Source organism: Onychomys torridus, chromosome 15 (genome assembly GCF_903995425.1).
Source record: "Onychomys torridus chromosome 15, mOncTor1.1, whole genome shotgun sequence".
In the NCBI taxonomy this organism is placed as follows: domain Eukaryota; kingdom Metazoa; phylum Chordata; class Mammalia; order Rodentia; family Cricetidae; genus Onychomys; species Onychomys torridus.
In genome coordinates this window covers 28,000,675-28,019,763 of record NC_050457.1, presented here as the reverse complement: position 1 = coordinate 28,019,763, position 19,089 = coordinate 28,000,675, and the positions used below count along the sequence as shown (strand labels likewise).

Here is a 19,089-nt window from a genome sequence, read left to right as displayed (position 1 = left end):
ACTTTGCTCAGTCTGGAAGGAGGTGACAGGACCTGCCTGTACTGAATCCACCAGATTTAAATGAATCCCCAGGGGTGCCTTGATCCTGGAGGACATGGGAATGGAGGGGAGGGGCTGCAGGGAAGGTGAGTGTTGGGGTGGGAGGGGGGAGGACAGGGGAACCCATGACTGATGTATAAAATTTGAAACACATAATAATAAAGAAAAAAAAGAGGAAAAAAAGATTAGAAAAGAAGAGATGTGGATAAGTGAAGTCCCCAAAATGTTATGTCTGGCTGGCAAGAGCACTTTCTCACTTCCCTGAGCATCCTTATGCATGCTTATTCTAATCCAATCAGGATCATGAGGACCAATATCATATCCTCACTGCTGGGTTTCTACAAGAAACTCAAGCTGTACTTCCTGACTACATACCCCATGTGTTATAGACATCATTCACTCTGATTCTATGCTCTACTCCTTTACCCATTATCCTAGACACTTCCCAGTATCCTTTGTCATACTTGAGCCAATCAAAATTCCCTATATCTTCAGTCTTCTCTGTGACTGTTCTAACAAGAATCTGAAACTCTCTAAATGACTTGGAGTAGCACTCTGGAACAGTGGTCATTTTCTACATCTTGTGGTTCGCTACCACTTCAAAGGTTTCTCTTTCTCTCTGTATGGAACGCCAGCTTCTCATGCCATAATTTTTTCCTCTTCAGTTGAAGTCATGGGACCTCAAGTCATTAAGTAAACGTTTTGATTTTCTGAATCACAGTTTCTGCAATACCATTTCTCAAGTAATCACCCGTTTCAATATTTTATAACACAATTCTTAAATTTTGATATGTGTACACACGTGCCCAAATTCCTCTGCCATATCTTTTGATAACTAGAAGACAAAAATGAATGGACCCTTTTCAGAATATTTTACTCAGAGACCAAAATATAGACTTGTCAATAAAACTTATTGAGGTGAAAAAAGTCATCAAAATATTTTAAATATATTAAATATATTGTATAACAGTTAAAATATTTTCAGTGGCTCAATAATAATGACAATACTTTTATAATAATAAATAAATAATAGTTTAAAAGCAAAAAATATAACATGATACAATAGGAATATATTTAATTCATATTAGAATAAAAGCACTATATTGTTTCATCACTTATGTTTTGTAATTAAAGGAAATCCATTTTTTAGTTAAGAACTAGTGTGATTTCAAAAAGACCCCTTCTGAGTTGGGAGCTTGCTGTCCTTACACCCTCAGTGAACTACACACTCAGGAGACTCAGTAAGGTCATATAACTAGATTGTGAGAGCTGTAGGAAATTACCTCTATAATACTATACTGAGAAACTATACTTCAGAACTGCACATGTTATTCAGCAAGGTCAGAGCCAGAGTGTGCAAGGAAACAGACAACTCCAGGCAGTGTATCCAACATCAAAAGAGGCAGCCCCGGGGTCTATCTACCATTCAGCTGGGCTCCTGATGGACCCAATGGCATGCCCAGCATCTGTGATCTAATGTGAGAAGAACTGCTTATTGATGCGACCAACATGTCACCCATTCCCACAAAGGATGGCCTAGAAGTGAGAACAACATTCACAGTCCAACTCCTGAACTGCCCAGAAGTATGACCAGTATCTGTGACTTGATCTGTAAATGACTGTTTGGACAGAACTAGCATCTGTCACTTGACTTTATAAAAGTCTGTCCACCGTGGAAGGAGGGGTGCTGGAGAGATGGCTCCATGGTTAAGGCACTGGCTATTCTTCCAGAGGACCCAGGTTGGATTCCCAGAACCCATATGGTGGCTCACAACTGCCTTCAACTACATTTCCAGGGAATCTGACACCCTCTTCTAGCCTTCACAGGCACCAAGCACACACATGGTGCACAGACATACATGCAGGCAAAATATTCGTGTGTGTGTGTGTGTGTGTGTGTGTGTGTGTGTGTGTGTGTGTGTGTAATAAAATAACTTTTAAAAATATTGCCCAAAAGTATGAGAGGCCTCTTGGAGTCTAGAAAGGAACTGAAAGAATTGAGGCTAAACCAGCAGCCAGGTGAGAGTATATCAGACATAATACCCACATCAGCTTTCACAACTTCATGGTAATTCCCTTTATTAAATACCCAATGCAAGACCAGCTCTGTCCTTTGTTCTCATCCTTTCTCTCTCATTCTGTTTTTCTCTTTTAAACTATCTGCTTTGTGGTGCCTCTGTATCTTAGCCTCCTACTGCCTCAGATAATTTAGGTTATCTGACTGCATTTTTGTGTGTTGGCTTTGTTTCTGTTATTCGTTTGTTTGTTGTTTTTGTTATTTTTGAGACAGGGTCTCTCTACAGGGTCTCTCTACATATTCCTGGCTGTTCTAGACATCACTCTGTAGATCAGGCTCACCCCAAACTCACAGAGATCTGCCTGCCTCTGTTCCCAAATGCTGGAACTGAAGGCGTGTGCCACCACCCTCCTGCCCCTGACTGAATTTGTAATGTTTCTCTTTTCATTCTACTTTTAGCTGAAATTCACACACACACACACACACACACACACACACACACACACACACACACACTTTTGTTTCACCCTTCTGTTTAATTTTCTCTGTTCTATAGTTTCTCTGTTAATTCAATATTAACCAATAGTCTTGCTCTCCTTTGTTCCCTTTTACTCATACCCACAAAAAAATATCTTCATGCATATCAGTGTTTCTTTGCTTCCTAAAGTTATTGGAGTTTAAAGGCTTGTTTGTCATTTGACTATTTCTGTAGGTTCATGTTGACCAACTCTTTGATAGTGACTGGTTTTTCAGGCAGTATTCTATTTTCAGAGAAGTAATGGGAACTAAGCCTAGTCTGCTAAACACAAATCTAGCTCAACCCTATTATTACACAGTCCCTCTATAGCATTGCAAATACTTCCATTGAAAGAAGAGTTGGGGAAAATATCCAACAAAAGATGTAATTAATCCTAACCAAGATGCATGAGCCTCAATGCAAAAGCAAGAAATAATTAAAATACATGAAAAACAAAGGCAATATGACTCCTCCAAAAATAACTAAATGCACAATGATGTCCTCCAATAACAGTAAATTTGATGAAAACCCAGACAATAGATTCCAAGGAATGAATGTAAATGTATTAAAAAGAGTTCAGAGTGCACAAATAAACTCTTGAACGAATTCCAAGAAAAAACAAAGAAGGAGCTACTGAAATATATTACTCAATATAGCATAGGTTCTCAATACATATCAAAGGTAGAATTCACCGAAGAAAAATTCTGGAAAAAAAAGTACCTGAAATATTGGAAATGAAAAATCCAATAAGTCAAATAAAAAGCCCCATGAGCAACCTCATCAATAGAATCAATCACAAAGGAAACAAAATATCCAGGCTTAAAGACAATGTAAAGGAACTGAAACATTCAAACAATGACAAGGACAACTAATAAGAAAAAACAATGGAATACTTAAGATCCATAGGACATCATGAAAAGACATTCGATGGGCATAAAAGAAGAATTTCATGCTAAAGGCATAGAAAAATATTTTCAAGAAAATGCCCCAAATACAAGAAAGGAGATTCTCATCTAACTATACGAGGTATTTTGACACCAAATATACAAGACCATAGAGGAACATCCCCATGATCTAGTATACTTAAAATACTAAAAATGTGGAAAAAAGAAAGTACATTGAAAGCTGCAAGAGAAAAACACAAAATCACTTATAAAAGGCGAGACCATCAACAAAAACTTTAAAAGCCATGAGGACTCAGAATGATTATTACAAGCTCTAAAAGAGAACAACTGCCACCCTGGACTATTATATCCAGCAAAACCGTCATAATCAAAAGAGAAAGAAAAACTTTCCATGATAAAGGCAGTCTAAAGGAATTGATGACCACTAAACCAGATCTACAGAAAATACTTGAAACAATCTTTCCACCTGACAAGAAAGATAAACACATCTATAAAGCCATGTGAAAGAATAAACCACATTAGAATAGAAATATACTAATAATAATATTAAATAACTAAATAATAATAATAAAACACACTAGAATAGGAATAGAAAAACTCAAAATACAATAAAACTAACAAAATAACAGAAATTAACATATACTTTTCAGTAATAACTCTCAATATCAATAACTATTAATTCTCCAATCCAAAGCCAATACTAAAATATTATATTTAAAAGGGAAATTTACATATGGATATATAGTACCTTGAACCCCAAATCTGCATTTGCATTAATTAAATAAAATCAACCTTGGGTCAGGAGGCAAAGCTAGCAACTAGTTGACAGAAATAATCACAAAGAGTCAGAGGCCCTCTGGAATATGGATAGAGACACACAGGAAGTAGTAGGGAGGGACTTTGAGTGTAGTGATCTTTTTTGGTTTAGTGGAGCAGAAGAACCATACTCTTTCTGAGTCTTGGTAAGGAGGGATGTTCAGCTAGTTGCTCCTCAACCTCTCAGAGCTAGCAGGTTTTTAGCCCCAGCTTCTGACTACCAAGTCTTATTGATAAATAGAATGATAGAGATTTAGTTAAAGCTACATTTGGTGGCAGGGGCAGGAGGCAGATCCAGCAGGATATAAAGGCTACCAGAGAAGTAGGCCAGTAACTGCTGAGCCACAATTATTGGCTGAAACAGAAGTAAATTCAGGTGCAGCTGCTGTGACAGAGATAAAACAACAGTGAAGCTTTGTGTTTTTGTGGGACTCTTAACATTGGGAGTAGGGGGTGTCTCTGACTCTAGCCTACTCTTGGGACCCTTTTCCTCCTATTGAGTTGCCTAATCCAGTCTTGATACAAGGGTTTGTACCTAGTCTTATTATAACTTGTTATGCCATGTTTGGTTGCTATCTCTGGAGGCCTGCTCTTATCTGAAGGGAAACGGGAGGAGGAATGAATCTGGGATGGGGTGGGGGTGGGGAGACGGGACTGCAGTCAGGATGTAATGTTTACAAAATGAATAAATTAAATAAATATAACTCTGGGATGTGATCAAGAGAGCAAAAGAGAGTAGATATACAATAAAGACACAGACTTTCTTCAATAAAATTGTAACAGAAAATGTCCCAAATCTAGAGAAAGAAATAAACATTCACACATAGCATTCAGACCCTCAAATAGACATAACCAGAAAAAATAAAAAAAAAAACCTGTCCACAAATTTTCCTCCAAAACTAAAACAATGTATTTTAAAATAAACCTAACCAAGGAATTGAAAGACCTCTACAATGAAAACTTTAAAACACTAAGTTGGGGATTTAGCTCAGTGGTAGAGTTCTTGCCTAGCAAGCACAAGGCCCTGGGTTCAATCCTCACCTCAAAAAAAAACCAAAAAAACAAAAAAAACCAAAACCACTAAGTACAAAAATTATAGACATCTGAAAATAGAAAGACTTCCCTTGTTCATTGGAAGAATCAATATTGTGAAAATGTCAATACCACCAAAAGTAATCTATTCAATGCAATCTACATCAAAATTACAATGGCATTGTTTACAGAAGGGAAAAGAGCAATCATAAAATTTATATAGAAGAACAAAAGGCAGCCTATAGCTCAATAGAAAGAGTAATGTTGAAGGTGTCATAATGCCCAATCTCAAATTATACTGAAGAGCCACAGTAAGGAGCAACAACAAAAATTGCAGTACTGGTATAAACTAGGTCTGTAGATCAGGGAAATTGAATAGAGGGCACAAAAATCAACTCTCACAGGTAAAGCCACATGTGCCCTAGGTAGACTCCTATTGCTGTGATGAAGCAACATGACCAAATGCAACTTGGGGCAGAAAGAATTCATTTCGGCTTACAACTTATAGATCATCATTCAGGGAAGCCAGGGCAGGAACTCAAGGCAGGAACCCAGAGGCAGGAACTGAACCTGAGACCATAGAGGAACACTATTTACTAGCTTGTTCAACCTGTTTTTTTTTTTTTTTTTAATACAACCCAAAGCAACCAGTCAAGAGGTGAAGGGGGTGCACCACCCACAGTGTTCCGGACCCTTCTACATCAATAATCAACCCAAAAGTACCACACAAGCGTGTTTTCAGACATATCTAATGAAAACATTTCTCAATTCAGAGTTCCCCTTCTAAAATGACTTTAGCTTGTCTCAAATTGACAAAAAATTAACAAGCACTGCATGGATTAGAGAAAAGATAGTCTTTTTAATAAACTATGCTAGGAAAATAGAATTTCTACATGAGAATGAAACTAAACCCATATCTCTCAATTTGCCCAAACACCCATCTAAGATGGATCAAATGCCTTAATTACTGTAAGGCCTGAAACTTTTAAATTGCTAGAGAAATACATAGGAAAAACCACTTTATGAAATACATAGAGGCAAGGATTTTCTGAATAGAACCCCAGTGACACAAGAAATAACCCCAAGAACTGACAAATGAAATGAAGACTCTTCTATACAGCAAAGTAAACATGTCTCCAGAATCAAGAGACAGTGAACAGAAGGGTAATGAAGAAATATTTACCAACTATACATCCCATGGAAGTTAGCACCTACCATATAAATCCTCTAGTCAACAAATGGTATATTGAACTGAATAAATGGTTTTCAAAAGAAGAAAGGCAAATGGCCAATAAATACTTGAAAAGGAGTTCAGTAACCTTAGCCATTGGAAATGCAAATGAGAACTTCTTTAAGATTTGTTCATCCCAAACAGACTGACTTTCATCCTGAAAAGTAATGCTGATTTGACATGGGCAAACAGAAACCTTTATACACTGCAGCTAGGATTGTAAACTTGTATATTCCCACTAAGAAAATCAGTATGAAGGGCCCTCAAACAACGCCCAATATGACCCAGCTATACTACTCATGAATACACTAAGTCAACAGACCACAAAGATACTTGCACATCCACATTTATAGCTGCACTGTTCACAATAATCAAAAGATAAAATCAGCCTACATACCATCAAGTGATGAATGGCTAAAGAAAAAGAAAATGTGGTAAATACGTACAATGGAATTTTCTCATTAGCAATAAAGAAAAATGAAATAATGATATTTTCAAGAAAATGGATACAACTGGAAAACATTACATTAAATGAAATAAGCCACATTCAGAAATATCGTATTTTCATGCAGAACCTAAATTTAAAATTACATATGTGTGCAGGTGTTTGTGTGAATGTGTGTGTGTGTTTGTTTATGTGTGTTTATAGGTCAGAAAACTAGAAATGGGATCCTGAGAAAGAAAGAGCACTACTAGGTAACACAATAACACCTATAATAGAAAAATCAAAAAGGAGAAAATTAGGGGGAGGGTATCCCTAGGTGGGTAGGAAGCCCTGAGGAGAGTGGTCCAGGAGGGGACTGAATCAGAGTCAACTGGGTTGACACATCTGTATGAAGATTCCATTACAGAATCCATTATGTTGTAGATTAGCCAAAAAAAAATTAAATTAAATAAACAAATACTTTCCACATAAAGTCCTAACATTATTTATAAGGAAGCTAGCAATAAAACACATGTTTTTTAATGGAATATTAAAATCTTAGAAATTATATTAGCTCATTTTACTCAGCAGTTGTAAAAATAAAAACATGAGCAAAATGGTGAAATTTATTCCCCAATTACATAGTTTTTCTAATTTAAAACTTATTTAAATTCTACTGTACTTAAACTGTTATTTTCTACTAAAGTTAAAAACAAGAATGTGGGTCTGTTATAGTGAGGAAGAAAAGTGTTTGCTGAAAATAGAACTAAGACATGAAGTGTTTGTATTCTTTACACATAAAGTTTTAATGGAACATCTAGATTAACCTGAATGGGTAAGAGTAGAAGAGGAAGTGGAGGAGTATGATTTTCTCTGAAATCACTACTATGTGTGACTGTGAACTGTGAATTTACCATTTTACTACAATAGACTCAAATATGCATCACTTAGGAGTACCCTGCACTCCTGAACCCATTTTCAAAACAAAATAGGCTTAACAACAGTCTTCATATAAATAGTAAGGAAATATTTCATAGACACTGGTATAAAATTTTGCTCTAAGAACTCATCACCATAAGCAGACCATAACTTACTTTAAATCTGTATGCCCTCCCAGAGACAAACGTGGAAAAACCTGAAGGGTAGTTAGTGTGGTGGTTTCCTGAAGACAAATACACCTTGGAACTGTTCATGGATGATGAAGCTTTGTGATTTGAACAGGAAATCCTGACTATAAAAGGATGCCTAAAAGATAACTCAGTCTCTACTTCTCAATGAGTTTAAAAAGCTGTCCTGGGAAAATCGTTGTAAGCATTATGTAAAGCAAAGATGAAAAGTAAAAGCAGCAGAAATAATGAATATTTGGCTATCACCTTTCTACTTAAACCACTTGCATATATATTTTAGCGCAAGAAAAGGTATTTCTATTGTGAATCTCTTTTCCCATCAGAAACTTAAAGTCATATCTACTTACCAATCCAACACAGTTACTTAAAGCCACTCTAGTTGTGCTGCGTTGATCTTGCAAGTATCCTGTGTAGTGACAGTTGTCTAAAAAATCATGTTTCCATTGGGGTCCATCTTTCCCCCAGTATTCTACTGTAAAATGTTTAGACACAAAATTTGTATTGAGAGTCAAGTTTAAGTGAAAGTGCTTGCCATAGGCTGAAAGTTTAAAAAATAATTTAGACACCGCCTGCTGTGGCTCAATAAGGTCCATACTTCGTCTTCTCCTTGAGTGCTTATCATCTTTCACAGTAAAGCTGAGAAAAGCTCCATTTTGATCAACTCTTATTGGAATAGTTAGCTGGTAGTGTTCAAGGTAAGTCAGGAATTCCTCTTTGTAGTCACAAGGCAGAGAATCCAGAAAAGCACATGGAAGAAAAGAAAATTTAACAGAACAAAGAAGTAGCAATATAAATAATAATGTCAATTAAAACTATACATCATTATATGTGATGTGTGGGTGAAAATGTTATATTAAACAAAATGAAAAAGTAAAGGCATAAAATTGAAAGATTAAGTTTCAATTGTTTAATTACACAAAACAGTATCACTTAAAACAATTATTTGTGAAGGACTAGTCTTTCCTAAATTTAATTTTTAATATATAGAGTTTAAAAGTTCTAGAAGTATGAATCTTACATGAGACAAAAAGTACATATACATTTTTTTTAAATTCAGATAAAGTTAGTTTTGTAAACTATCCAAAAACATGCATGAAGAATCTTTGCAGCTCTAAAGAAACTATCTTCAAAGAAAGAAATCATCACTAGGAATGTGAAAGGCCAGGGACACTTTAGGGGCCAATCTGACAGCTCCTCATAATGTTAAACATGAATTACCAGACCACTTAGCAATAATTCTACTCCAAAGTACATACAAAAAAGAAATAAAAACACATTTCTGGGTAAAAATTTATGTGTGAATGCTCTTTTCAGGCCTGTTCATCAGAGCCCAAGGAAAGAAATAATGCAACTAACTCCTTATCAACTGATGAAGAAACAGGCTGTGATAAGCCAGGTAACATTATTCTCCAGTAGAAAGGAAAGCAGCAGTGAAGTGTGCTGCAATTGCACATGAATTATCTTTCATAGCAACTGCTTTCTCTCTTCTTCCTACTTCCGTGAAATAGTCAGAAGAGGCCAATCTCTAGAGTTCAAAGTGGAGAAATTGCCTAGGAATAGGGAATTTGGGAGTAACTCTTACTGGGTAGAGGTTTTTTGTTTTGTTTTGATTAGTCTTTTTTAAAAAGAAAAATATTAAAATGCACTAAAGCTGACTATAGTAATATTGTACAGCTCTAAAATCTACTAAAAACCATTGAGATGGATACTTTAATAGATGTATTATTTGTATGTTATATCTCAATAAAATGTTAAAAATCAAGTGTAGAAAAATTAGAGGACTATTAAATATTTTTTTACTTATTTTGTTATCTTTTATTTCATATGCATAAGCATTTTATCTGCATATATGTATATACACCATGTACACATCCATTTTCCATGGAGGCCAGAGGGCATCGGAACCAGTGAAAGTGGAGTTTCAGATAGATGTGAACAGTCATGTGGGTGCTTGTAGTGAGCACGGATCCTCTGCAGGAGCAGTGTTCTTAACCACTGAGCCTTCTATGCAGCCCCATGGTTTTCTTACTTAGATTAGTAGCCCATCTCTTTTTTAGCCAAACCTTCATTCAGTTAGGTTTACCACTAGGAGAAACCAGTTATCATCTCATTGTTACATGGAGTTTACTCCATAAACATAAGGTCCAATGAAACTATAACCAGTGGAAATAATTTAAAATATGATTCACTTTTTATAAGTAAGAGTCAATTAAATACTATGGTTTTGTTGATCAACATTCATAGGTATACTCTTCACACACAGATGTCCAAATATGTACCAGTCTGTAATACCTTCAGCAGCACCAGAAAAATTATTTGTTACTGGGTATTTTGGGGAGGAAAATCCAAAAGGTTTTATGAGGAATAGACTGGTCCATGAGCTACAATATGATATTTCCTCCTAGGACTTTCTTTATTGAGGTCATTTCTATGATATAAAGTTCAATTGTCTAAATTAAAATTGTAAGAATGAGAATCCTTATGATTGGAAAGTATTTTGCTGTTATTTTTGTATTTTAAATGAAGGGTTCATGTTTAAAAGAGTCTGTATCAAAGTTTATCTGGTTTCTTCATCTTCTACAACATAAACATTTGACTTCTATTGGAAAATGACCCTAGCTCCAAACCCTAGCCAGGAATGAGTCTATTAAAATGTAGAAGATTTAAAAAAAGCAGCAGCTTAGAGTGCATTGTTTTCTAAGACCAGTCAACTCTAAGACCCACTCAAGAATTAGCTCCAAGGGACAACTTAAACATCCTCTTAGCACCTTTGTTTCTGTCCATCTGACTAATATTCCCAAGAAATCATTTACTAAACTATAGAAAGAGAGTTTTCTTTTTTGTGATAATTTCTATCAAATTTCAAAATCAGATATCCTACCTTGAGAACTGTATGAAAGTCTGTGGTCACTATAAAATTCCGAAGAAGCCATGATGAGGCTCAAAATCCAAGTCAACGTTTTCCACGAAATTTCCATAATTTGGAAAACTGAATGATATTTTGGAGGGCTACCTATGAGCTAAAGAGTCAATATCATACCAATATCGAAGCATAACAATTTTAATTCCTTAAATCTTCTTGCAAATGAGTTGTTAGATGCTTCACTGTTTAACAGGTACTTTTTCCCAACATCGTGTACTTTCTTCTATGTCTGGATTCATTTTCTTGATCCAAAGTGAAGAGAATAATGATGATAAAATTTTTCATAAGCAAAGCTCAGAGTGATGGGTCACTTCAGTATGGCCATTCTTTAGCCTAGAGGGAAAAATGTGAGTTAACTGAAAAAAAATATCATGAATGGACATATTTACTACAGATTAATGAATATTTGCCAAAGGACATAAATTCAAAAGAACGTAATATAGTTAAATACATAATCTGAAACCTAAGTAGCTAGTAGATAATTTTAGAACTACTAAATAATCAAATAACCTTGGATCTTGAGATTACAGAATAGTTGTTCAGCTTGCACAATATTTTAGAAATCAAGAAAAAAAAGAAGAGGAGAAAGGAGGAGGAAGAGGGCATGGGAAGAAATCTGAAGAGGAGACTAATAATTCTTTGAAAAATAATGAAACTCTGAAAATAACAATGGATATTCATGATGTGACAACCTCCTTTTAGTAAGATAAAAACATAGAGAAATTGCATAATCTAAGTCCATTGTATGTACTGAACAAACGGTATGTGATTTCATTCCTCAACAAAATGTTTTAAGCCCATTCATATCTAAGATTGATGTGCTTTATGGGGTACCTGTGTTTTGTTCTGACAAAGCAGATTCATAAACACACAGTGAGATTTATCAACTGTCTATGAACACTTAGATAGTATCACAAACTAAACTTCTAAAAACTTGAACTAATTTATGGTAGAGAAGAATTTATCTAAAAATCTTACATGACTTCTTAGGAAACTCAAATAAAGTAATTTCAACTCTGTATAATGACCTGAACAGATGTCTTTACAACCTTATTCCAAATATCACAACAGTTCTCAAATCCTATCTCATATGTCTTACCTCTGGCTAATAACCTCACTCAGAATACATAATTCAAAATATTTACATATGTGGCCACCTGGTTTCCCAACAGATAAGAAAAAAAAAAAAAAACTAAAGGATTAAAAAGTAGCTCACTAACAACAAAACAATAACTAAAAAGGACAAAAAGTTCAAATGTAATTTTAGAACCCCAAAGTAATACAGCTTGGGATAAAGGTAAACCATCCTTATGTAGTTTAAGGAACTATTGTATACACAACTGTGCCATAGCTCACTATCTGATTTTGGTAATATTAGATCTGACTTTGTAATAAAAGTTAAATAACTTCTGTAAGATATATTAGTACAAATAAGATAAAGAAATATGTAGAAGATATTAGAAAAAAATGTTATCTCAAATTCCTAACATAAATAGTATTCACATAATAAACATTTGCTGTATTTGTTGGTTTAAACATAAGTGAATAAATGAATCAATAGTAGATAAAATATAATCAGGCATATACAGGGGTAACCGGAAATTTAAGCTAGAAATATTGGTTATAATAACTACCTAAAATGTCTCACATTCATCTCTACAGCCTTGACCAAACTGCTGACCTTTGGAAAGTTAGTCCACTAATCAACAAATATTTTCTCACCATGTTTAAAAATGACATTTAACAGCAGCAAAATACAGAAAAGATTAAAACATGATCCTTGCCCTTGATGAGGAATTCATAATCTAAATAACAGAAAAAGTCAAAATAGATGGATAAATGTCCATGTGAAGTTAAAAAGTATGTTATAGTGATCAGATTAAGGAAATAACCTCTAAGTCAGTGAAGATAGATTACAGAAAGCTAGTGCAAAACAGCGCCTCAGGTAAATCTTGGAAATGAGTGGAATTTCACAAGTCAAACTGTTGGATATAATCATTACTTATAAAAGAAATTTCACTCCAAAAGTCCTAGATGGCAAGCAGGTGGAGATGGTGGGAATAGGCACTAGTATTAGTAATAGTAGAAATAGTAAATTTGGTTCCTGTGCAGAAGCCTAATTAGTAATATTTAAAATACAGATTTAACCTTCACTCACAAAATAATAGCACCCCTGTGGTAAGGCAGACTCAGTGATCCTACCTCTTAACATCCACACTCTTTTGTCATTCTCATCCCTTGAATAATTTAATTCTAGTCAAGAAAATAACTCAATATTGAGAGGATGCCATTTCCATGATTCAGTTAGAGAACATCTTGGCTTAGAACTTGGTACCAGACTTTGTTTCATTGGCTTGCATGAAGCAACTTAATACTTAGATGCTCACAAAAAGGAAATTAGAGGAACCTCTACATAATACTGGCATGAAACTGGGTCTCCATCCAATAGCAAGTTATTGAATCCTGCTCTAGAATCCATGAACTTAGAAGTCCATTCTTCCTCAGTGAGGGTTCCTGGAGAGAACTCAGTCTTTGCCAACATTATAATGTCATCAGAAGGACTCACAGAAACTGGCATAGCAAGTGTATAATTTGCTTAGTAATTTGTTACGCAGCAATTGATAAGTAATACAGCCACCAATTATCACTTGAAGAAGTTGGCATTCACAGAGATCAGATAGCTAGAAAGCAAAAGTGTCCACATCCATGCACATGGCTATCTGCCTCAAAAATCTAAGTTTTGTGTATTATATCACACTTCTAGCATGAGGTACTCTCTTGAATATTCAGGAGTAGTTCTCTACAACTGGGTAGGACAAATGTTTGCAAATGGAGTCCACTAGCATGAACAGGGTTTTTTGGGTTTTTTTTTTTTTTTTTTTTTTTGGTTTTGTTTTTTAAGCAACTGGACACCGTTGTTTTATGTCACAACTTCTATTTCTGTTTAGGCAAGACAAGAACTTTATATTCTAAAATTTAAAAATCTATAAAATACTAAATGCCATTATTGTTCAATCATAATAAATAATCCATATTCTTGCTTTGCAACATTCTTAGACGTGGTTCTCTGCTCCAGATTGAACCATGGAATATCAATGCATGATTACTGCTTCATGAACAGCACTCATCTGTGGTTTCTTTTCAAATCACTAGAATGTTTTCAGTAATAACATCTGACATCAAATGGGTCCTCCACTTCCTTTCATTGTAATCTTCTTTTAAGGAGGAATTTACAATTAGCACATTTGAGTTCATTTTCTAGCTGTCTTAAGGGATTTGTATTAAATCATCCACACCTCTCCTTTGTTTTCTTGGACACTGAAACTAATGGCAAACTTACAATACAGTGAGCCCTTGATTTAGAAAACAATTTTTCCCCCTTGATCTTCAGTTTGTAACTTCACTCCAACCCTTTCTAACACTATTCTATAAACATCTAAGTTAACTAAGCCAGTAGCATTAACAGGAAAAATAAGTAAACTAAAGTGACTTATTCAGTAACAAGGGTATTGGTACTTCATAGAAAGAATACAGACTGGAGTTACAGTCTTGTTCATCACTAGATACAGTATCTGGTACATGGCACTCAACAAATTAGATGTCTTTCTCCTTCCCTCCTTTTAAACCTCCTATACTCAGAGAACAAACTTGACACTGTATTAGTACTCAGTTGGCCAGAGCTCAATTAAATTATAAGCAGCATATCTAAATCACTCTTAGTCACTCACACAGTACAAGTGAATTGCATTAAAACACTTTCTGACACCTGCTGGGAAAGTTCATCTAGACGCCATAATAAAGTATGTGTAGAAAAAAATAGTTTCCAAAGTTCAACAAACACTAAAATGCTAGATAACTGCTCAGAAATCCCAATGCATTAATAAGCCTTTCAAATTGTATAAGAGCAGTATTATTATTGTTGTATAAGGAAAGCAGTATTATTGTTGTTGTATAAGAAGAGCAGTATTATTACTGTTGTATAAGGAGAGCAGTATTATTACTATTGTATAAGAAGAGCAGTATTATTACTGTTGTATAAGAACAGCACTATTATTATTGTTGAATAAGAACAGCAGTATTATTATTGTTGTATAAGAACAGCAGTATTATTATTGTTGTATAAGAACAGTAGTATTATCATGATGTGGGAAACACAAAGGCTTGTTACTCCTAGTTTGACTTCAAGTTACAAAACCTCCCTGGACCTGTTTTCTCAACTATAAAATTGAGACTTTTTGAGAGAATAAATTATATTGCACCTGATAGCATGTCTATATGCTCCACTGGAGTGGCTAAATAAATGTTATTTACACACACACACACACACACACACACACACACACACACTTACTATGCATTACTTTTCAAAGCTTTTCCTACAAAAAAAAATTCATATTCCTCCTTCCCTGAAAAATGTGGGATAGTAGGATATCATAGAGCCAATATGGAAGCTGTCTTCTCTTTAAGGCAGCGTGAAGAACCTAGGCTATAATAATTATACCTATAACTTTTAAATTTGAAAATACAAGCAAAATGTCCAGTTCACTTTGACTTTTGTATATGATTTTTATTCATATAATAAATGCACCAGCAGGCAAAGTTAAAGAATAATTTAACTGCTTCCATGGATCAAAACTAAACTAGTTATGTTGAAGAAATAAGACCAGACAACTTGTACACAGCGATACCCTCAGTAGTCTGCCCTAGTTGAAGCCTGTTACTTGATTGTTCTTTATGGTTTGACGGCCCACTCACGTGATGTAGAAGTAGCTAAGTAGCAATTTCCTCTCATTAGCTATTATTATGAAGCTAGAGAACATGGTTAACATCTTTCTCAACTTTTTTCATCCATCTTCATTTGGTTATTTCTTTTAAAGCTGATTTGGTCTCCATGGAAAAGCAACAAAATCCTAAGCCCTTCAGGCCCTTTAAATTTTATACATCAAAAACTCTTCATTTCATTTTCCAGTCTTTTCTCTCAACAAATATTTGTGAACTACTGTATGCTAAAGACACAATTGGGTTCTAAGTATAAAGGATTTTGGCTTTACCAACACTATAAGATTAGTCACCAAAAAAGTATAATTAAATACACATTTTACTCAAAACTTATCTATTCAGAAAAGCAAAAATCCAAAACAAAATTTCCCAAAATAAAGCCCTTAATTACATAATTCTCCTAATGCTACCTGTTTTATAATATTTTTCCTTTAAAAAATGCTTTTCCTGTCTTGATATTAGCGTAAAATATTGACAACCAACTTTGTTTTTGTTTTTGTTTTGTAATTGTGGCAAATTACCTACATCTTCTTTTTTCTCTCCCTTCCCATAAATTCCAAATATGCTGCTAACTTTCCTTAATATGATAACTCAAGTCGCCTGTCACTGAGAGTGCAAACCGCAGGATTTGCACACAGACCCACCCTAATCCACTAACAGCTGCTTTGGGTTGCTGGGGCAGTGAAGAGGAGGCAGTAAGAACAGACGAGAACAGAGGTTCACTGCAGGTTACAGACCAAACTCAAAGTTATTGACAATATTTCAGGTCTTAATGATTAGAAGATTTTCCTCTGGGAAATCACAAAAATATTACTACAACTACACAGAATAATCTGCTGCCATCTGTGGCAAATGAATTATTTGCTGATTTGTTTTAAATCAACTTATACACCTTAATATAGTATTCTTCAAAAAAGATCGCTCATGCTCACATTTAAGCACAAAATTAATATAAACAAGACTGCACTACCACTTTGGTGAAAATAATTATCTCCAAAATTAATTATCTTAGTTGGCTCCAAGTGCACCAGTTTTACATTTACATTTGAATTTACATTTCTTTCCCTGTCATGAATTTTAAGGGCTTCTTATTCACCACCAATTGTTTCAGTCTAATCAATATAAGCTTAAAAGAAAAGAGGAGAAAATAGTTTAAAAAAAAAAAAACAAAACTCTGAACTTAAGAGAGTAAATTGTAACTTCAGTGTATTTTTTTAAAGTTCCAAGTAATGGTTTGTCATCGCCCCCCCCCCCCGCCCCCCCCCCGGCTTTGCACACCCTCACCACCCCCCTTCCCTTCCACTTCATCCAGACAGAGGGTAACAGTCTGAGCTGCCCTGGTTGAGTTGATCCTAAAGTTAACATTCAGCAGCCCGTTTCCAGACAGCAGCGCTAAATCTATTTGGATAAAACGCGTGTGACCCAGACAGTTGGCATTCGGCCCAAACGCGTTGCACCAGCGGCTCAAATAAAAACAAGAGTAAGAAACTTACTCTCTTGTTCCCTCTCAGTGTGCTTTCTTACTCTGACTTACTTTCTTTGCCTCTAGCACGAGTGGAAAACTTATCAAAGACAGAAATTACAGCACAAATTATCAGAAAGATTTTCCAACACTTCCTCCAGCACTCTTGTTCTCTCTCCCCAATCCCTAAATTTCAGTCTCATATACCACATATACAGACATACCGTGATAAACAAGACTCCAGAGGGTTGAGTCTAGCATGGCCCAAGTGAGCAAAAGTAAATACAAACCACACGCTTTCATCTCTGATTAGCCTATTAAGAGCTTAGCATATCCTAGAGCATCAGTGCTACAAGCAGCACACTTCTGCCGGCCTGAGAGCACAGACATGAACTATGCACTTGTCTGAATGCTAAAGACACTGACATGAAACGGACTTGCAGAAGGCAAACGCATAAATCTGGAAATCGATTAAAAACATGCATCATCATTACTTTCTCCACCACTATCCGGTGATTAGTTAAAAGACCACGATGATCATAATCAAGTCTACCTCACACAACATGTAAATTCATACAGTGAGCGAGTATTTTTCACATCATAAAATACCTGTAAGCCCCGGAATTCTACAATCGCGAGAAGTCTAGAGTTTAAAAGATTTGTCTGTGAAATGAGTTTAGTCAAACTCACTCTTTGCCATGAAGCGCACACACATTCACACACACACACACACACACACACACACACACACACACACACACAGTAAGAGAGAGAGAGAGAGAGAGACAGAGACAGAGACAGAGACTGAGTTCTAAGCGTTATTCGTAAGACAAGCAAAGCACAAGGGTTTTTTTTTAAGGTTTCATTGAATATTGTGAAGTCTTCCTTACCGTTTTCATCTTCAAATTCTGATAAAAAGTAAATTTCAAACAATAGAGATTGCACTGGACGACTCACGTACTCCCTCCTCTCTCTCTCTCTCTCTTTTCTTTTTGCCCCCCTTTGGAAAGCCACACCAGCCAGTTATTCTGCAGCCAGAATAAAACCCTATAGTCTCGCTAACCAGAGCTTTAGAGAACTGACTGCCGATTTGGCAGTTAAAAAAAAAAAAAGAAAAGAAAAGAAAAAGAAAAAGAAAAAAAATTTTTTAAAAAATGCTTTCAATACATCCAAGGCTATCAACCTAAGACGTGCTTTGCAAACCCCCTACTCTCTCCCTCCCCCCGCCCACCCCCCCTAAAAAAGGAAAGGGAAAAAAAAGAAAGAAAAGAAGAAGGGAAAGGCTTATTGGGGGTGGAAGTGGTGCCCTCTCTTCCTGGACAGCTTAGTGCCTTTGCTATGCAAATAACATGTGCAGAGCATCAAAAGGTATCAGGAGAGAGAAGACCAGAGGAGCAGGAAGGGCAGGAAAAGTTTTGTTGAAGTAGCCCTCGAGCTCACTGCCGGCCCCCAGCCAACTTCAATTGCAGCAGAAGAAAATTTTGGCAGCTTTCCTCAGAGGCAGAACAAACTGACGTCAGTCTGCAGATGTGCCTGGGCTGCGTCGGGTGCGCATGTGTCCTGGGTCGTCACGTGGAGGGGGAGGGGAAGTAGAGGTACAATCGGGGTATCCAACTACCAGCCATTCAGAAGGGCTTAGACAATGTCAACTTTTCCGCCCTGTGAATGAGAGAAACTCTGGCCCCCTAACCTCTCTCCCCTAGCCCACCCCGCCTCCTTCCTCCTCCTCTAACCTCTTTCTGAGTCTTGTCGGCTTTGTTAGTAGTTCCTTGGAAAAAGGAAAGAGGGGTAGAGAGGTTGGGTGCCTTTAGGTATAC

At 35.8% G+C, this 19,089-nt stretch overlaps 1 protein-coding gene across 1 annotated transcript in view; it reads right to left on the bottom strand.

Moving 5' to 3' along the window:
• Nucleotides 1-18,210, bottom strand: part of Adamts6 (ADAM metallopeptidase with thrombospondin type 1 motif 6) — a 241,420-nt gene extending 223,210 nt beyond the window's left edge. The window contains exons 1-3 of the mRNA XM_036207143.1: nt 18,163-18,210; nt 10,990-11,364; nt 8,456-8,820 (exon numbers count right to left, since the gene is read on the bottom strand). Of these exons, the coding sequence (XP_036063036.1) occupies nt 8,456-8,820; nt 10,990-11,086 (462 nt within the window). The 5' untranslated portion in view covers nt 11,087-11,364; nt 18,163-18,210. The remainder of the gene's footprint in view (nt 1-8,455; nt 8,821-10,989; nt 11,365-18,162) is intronic.
• Nucleotides 18,211-19,089: the final 879 nt, after the last annotated feature.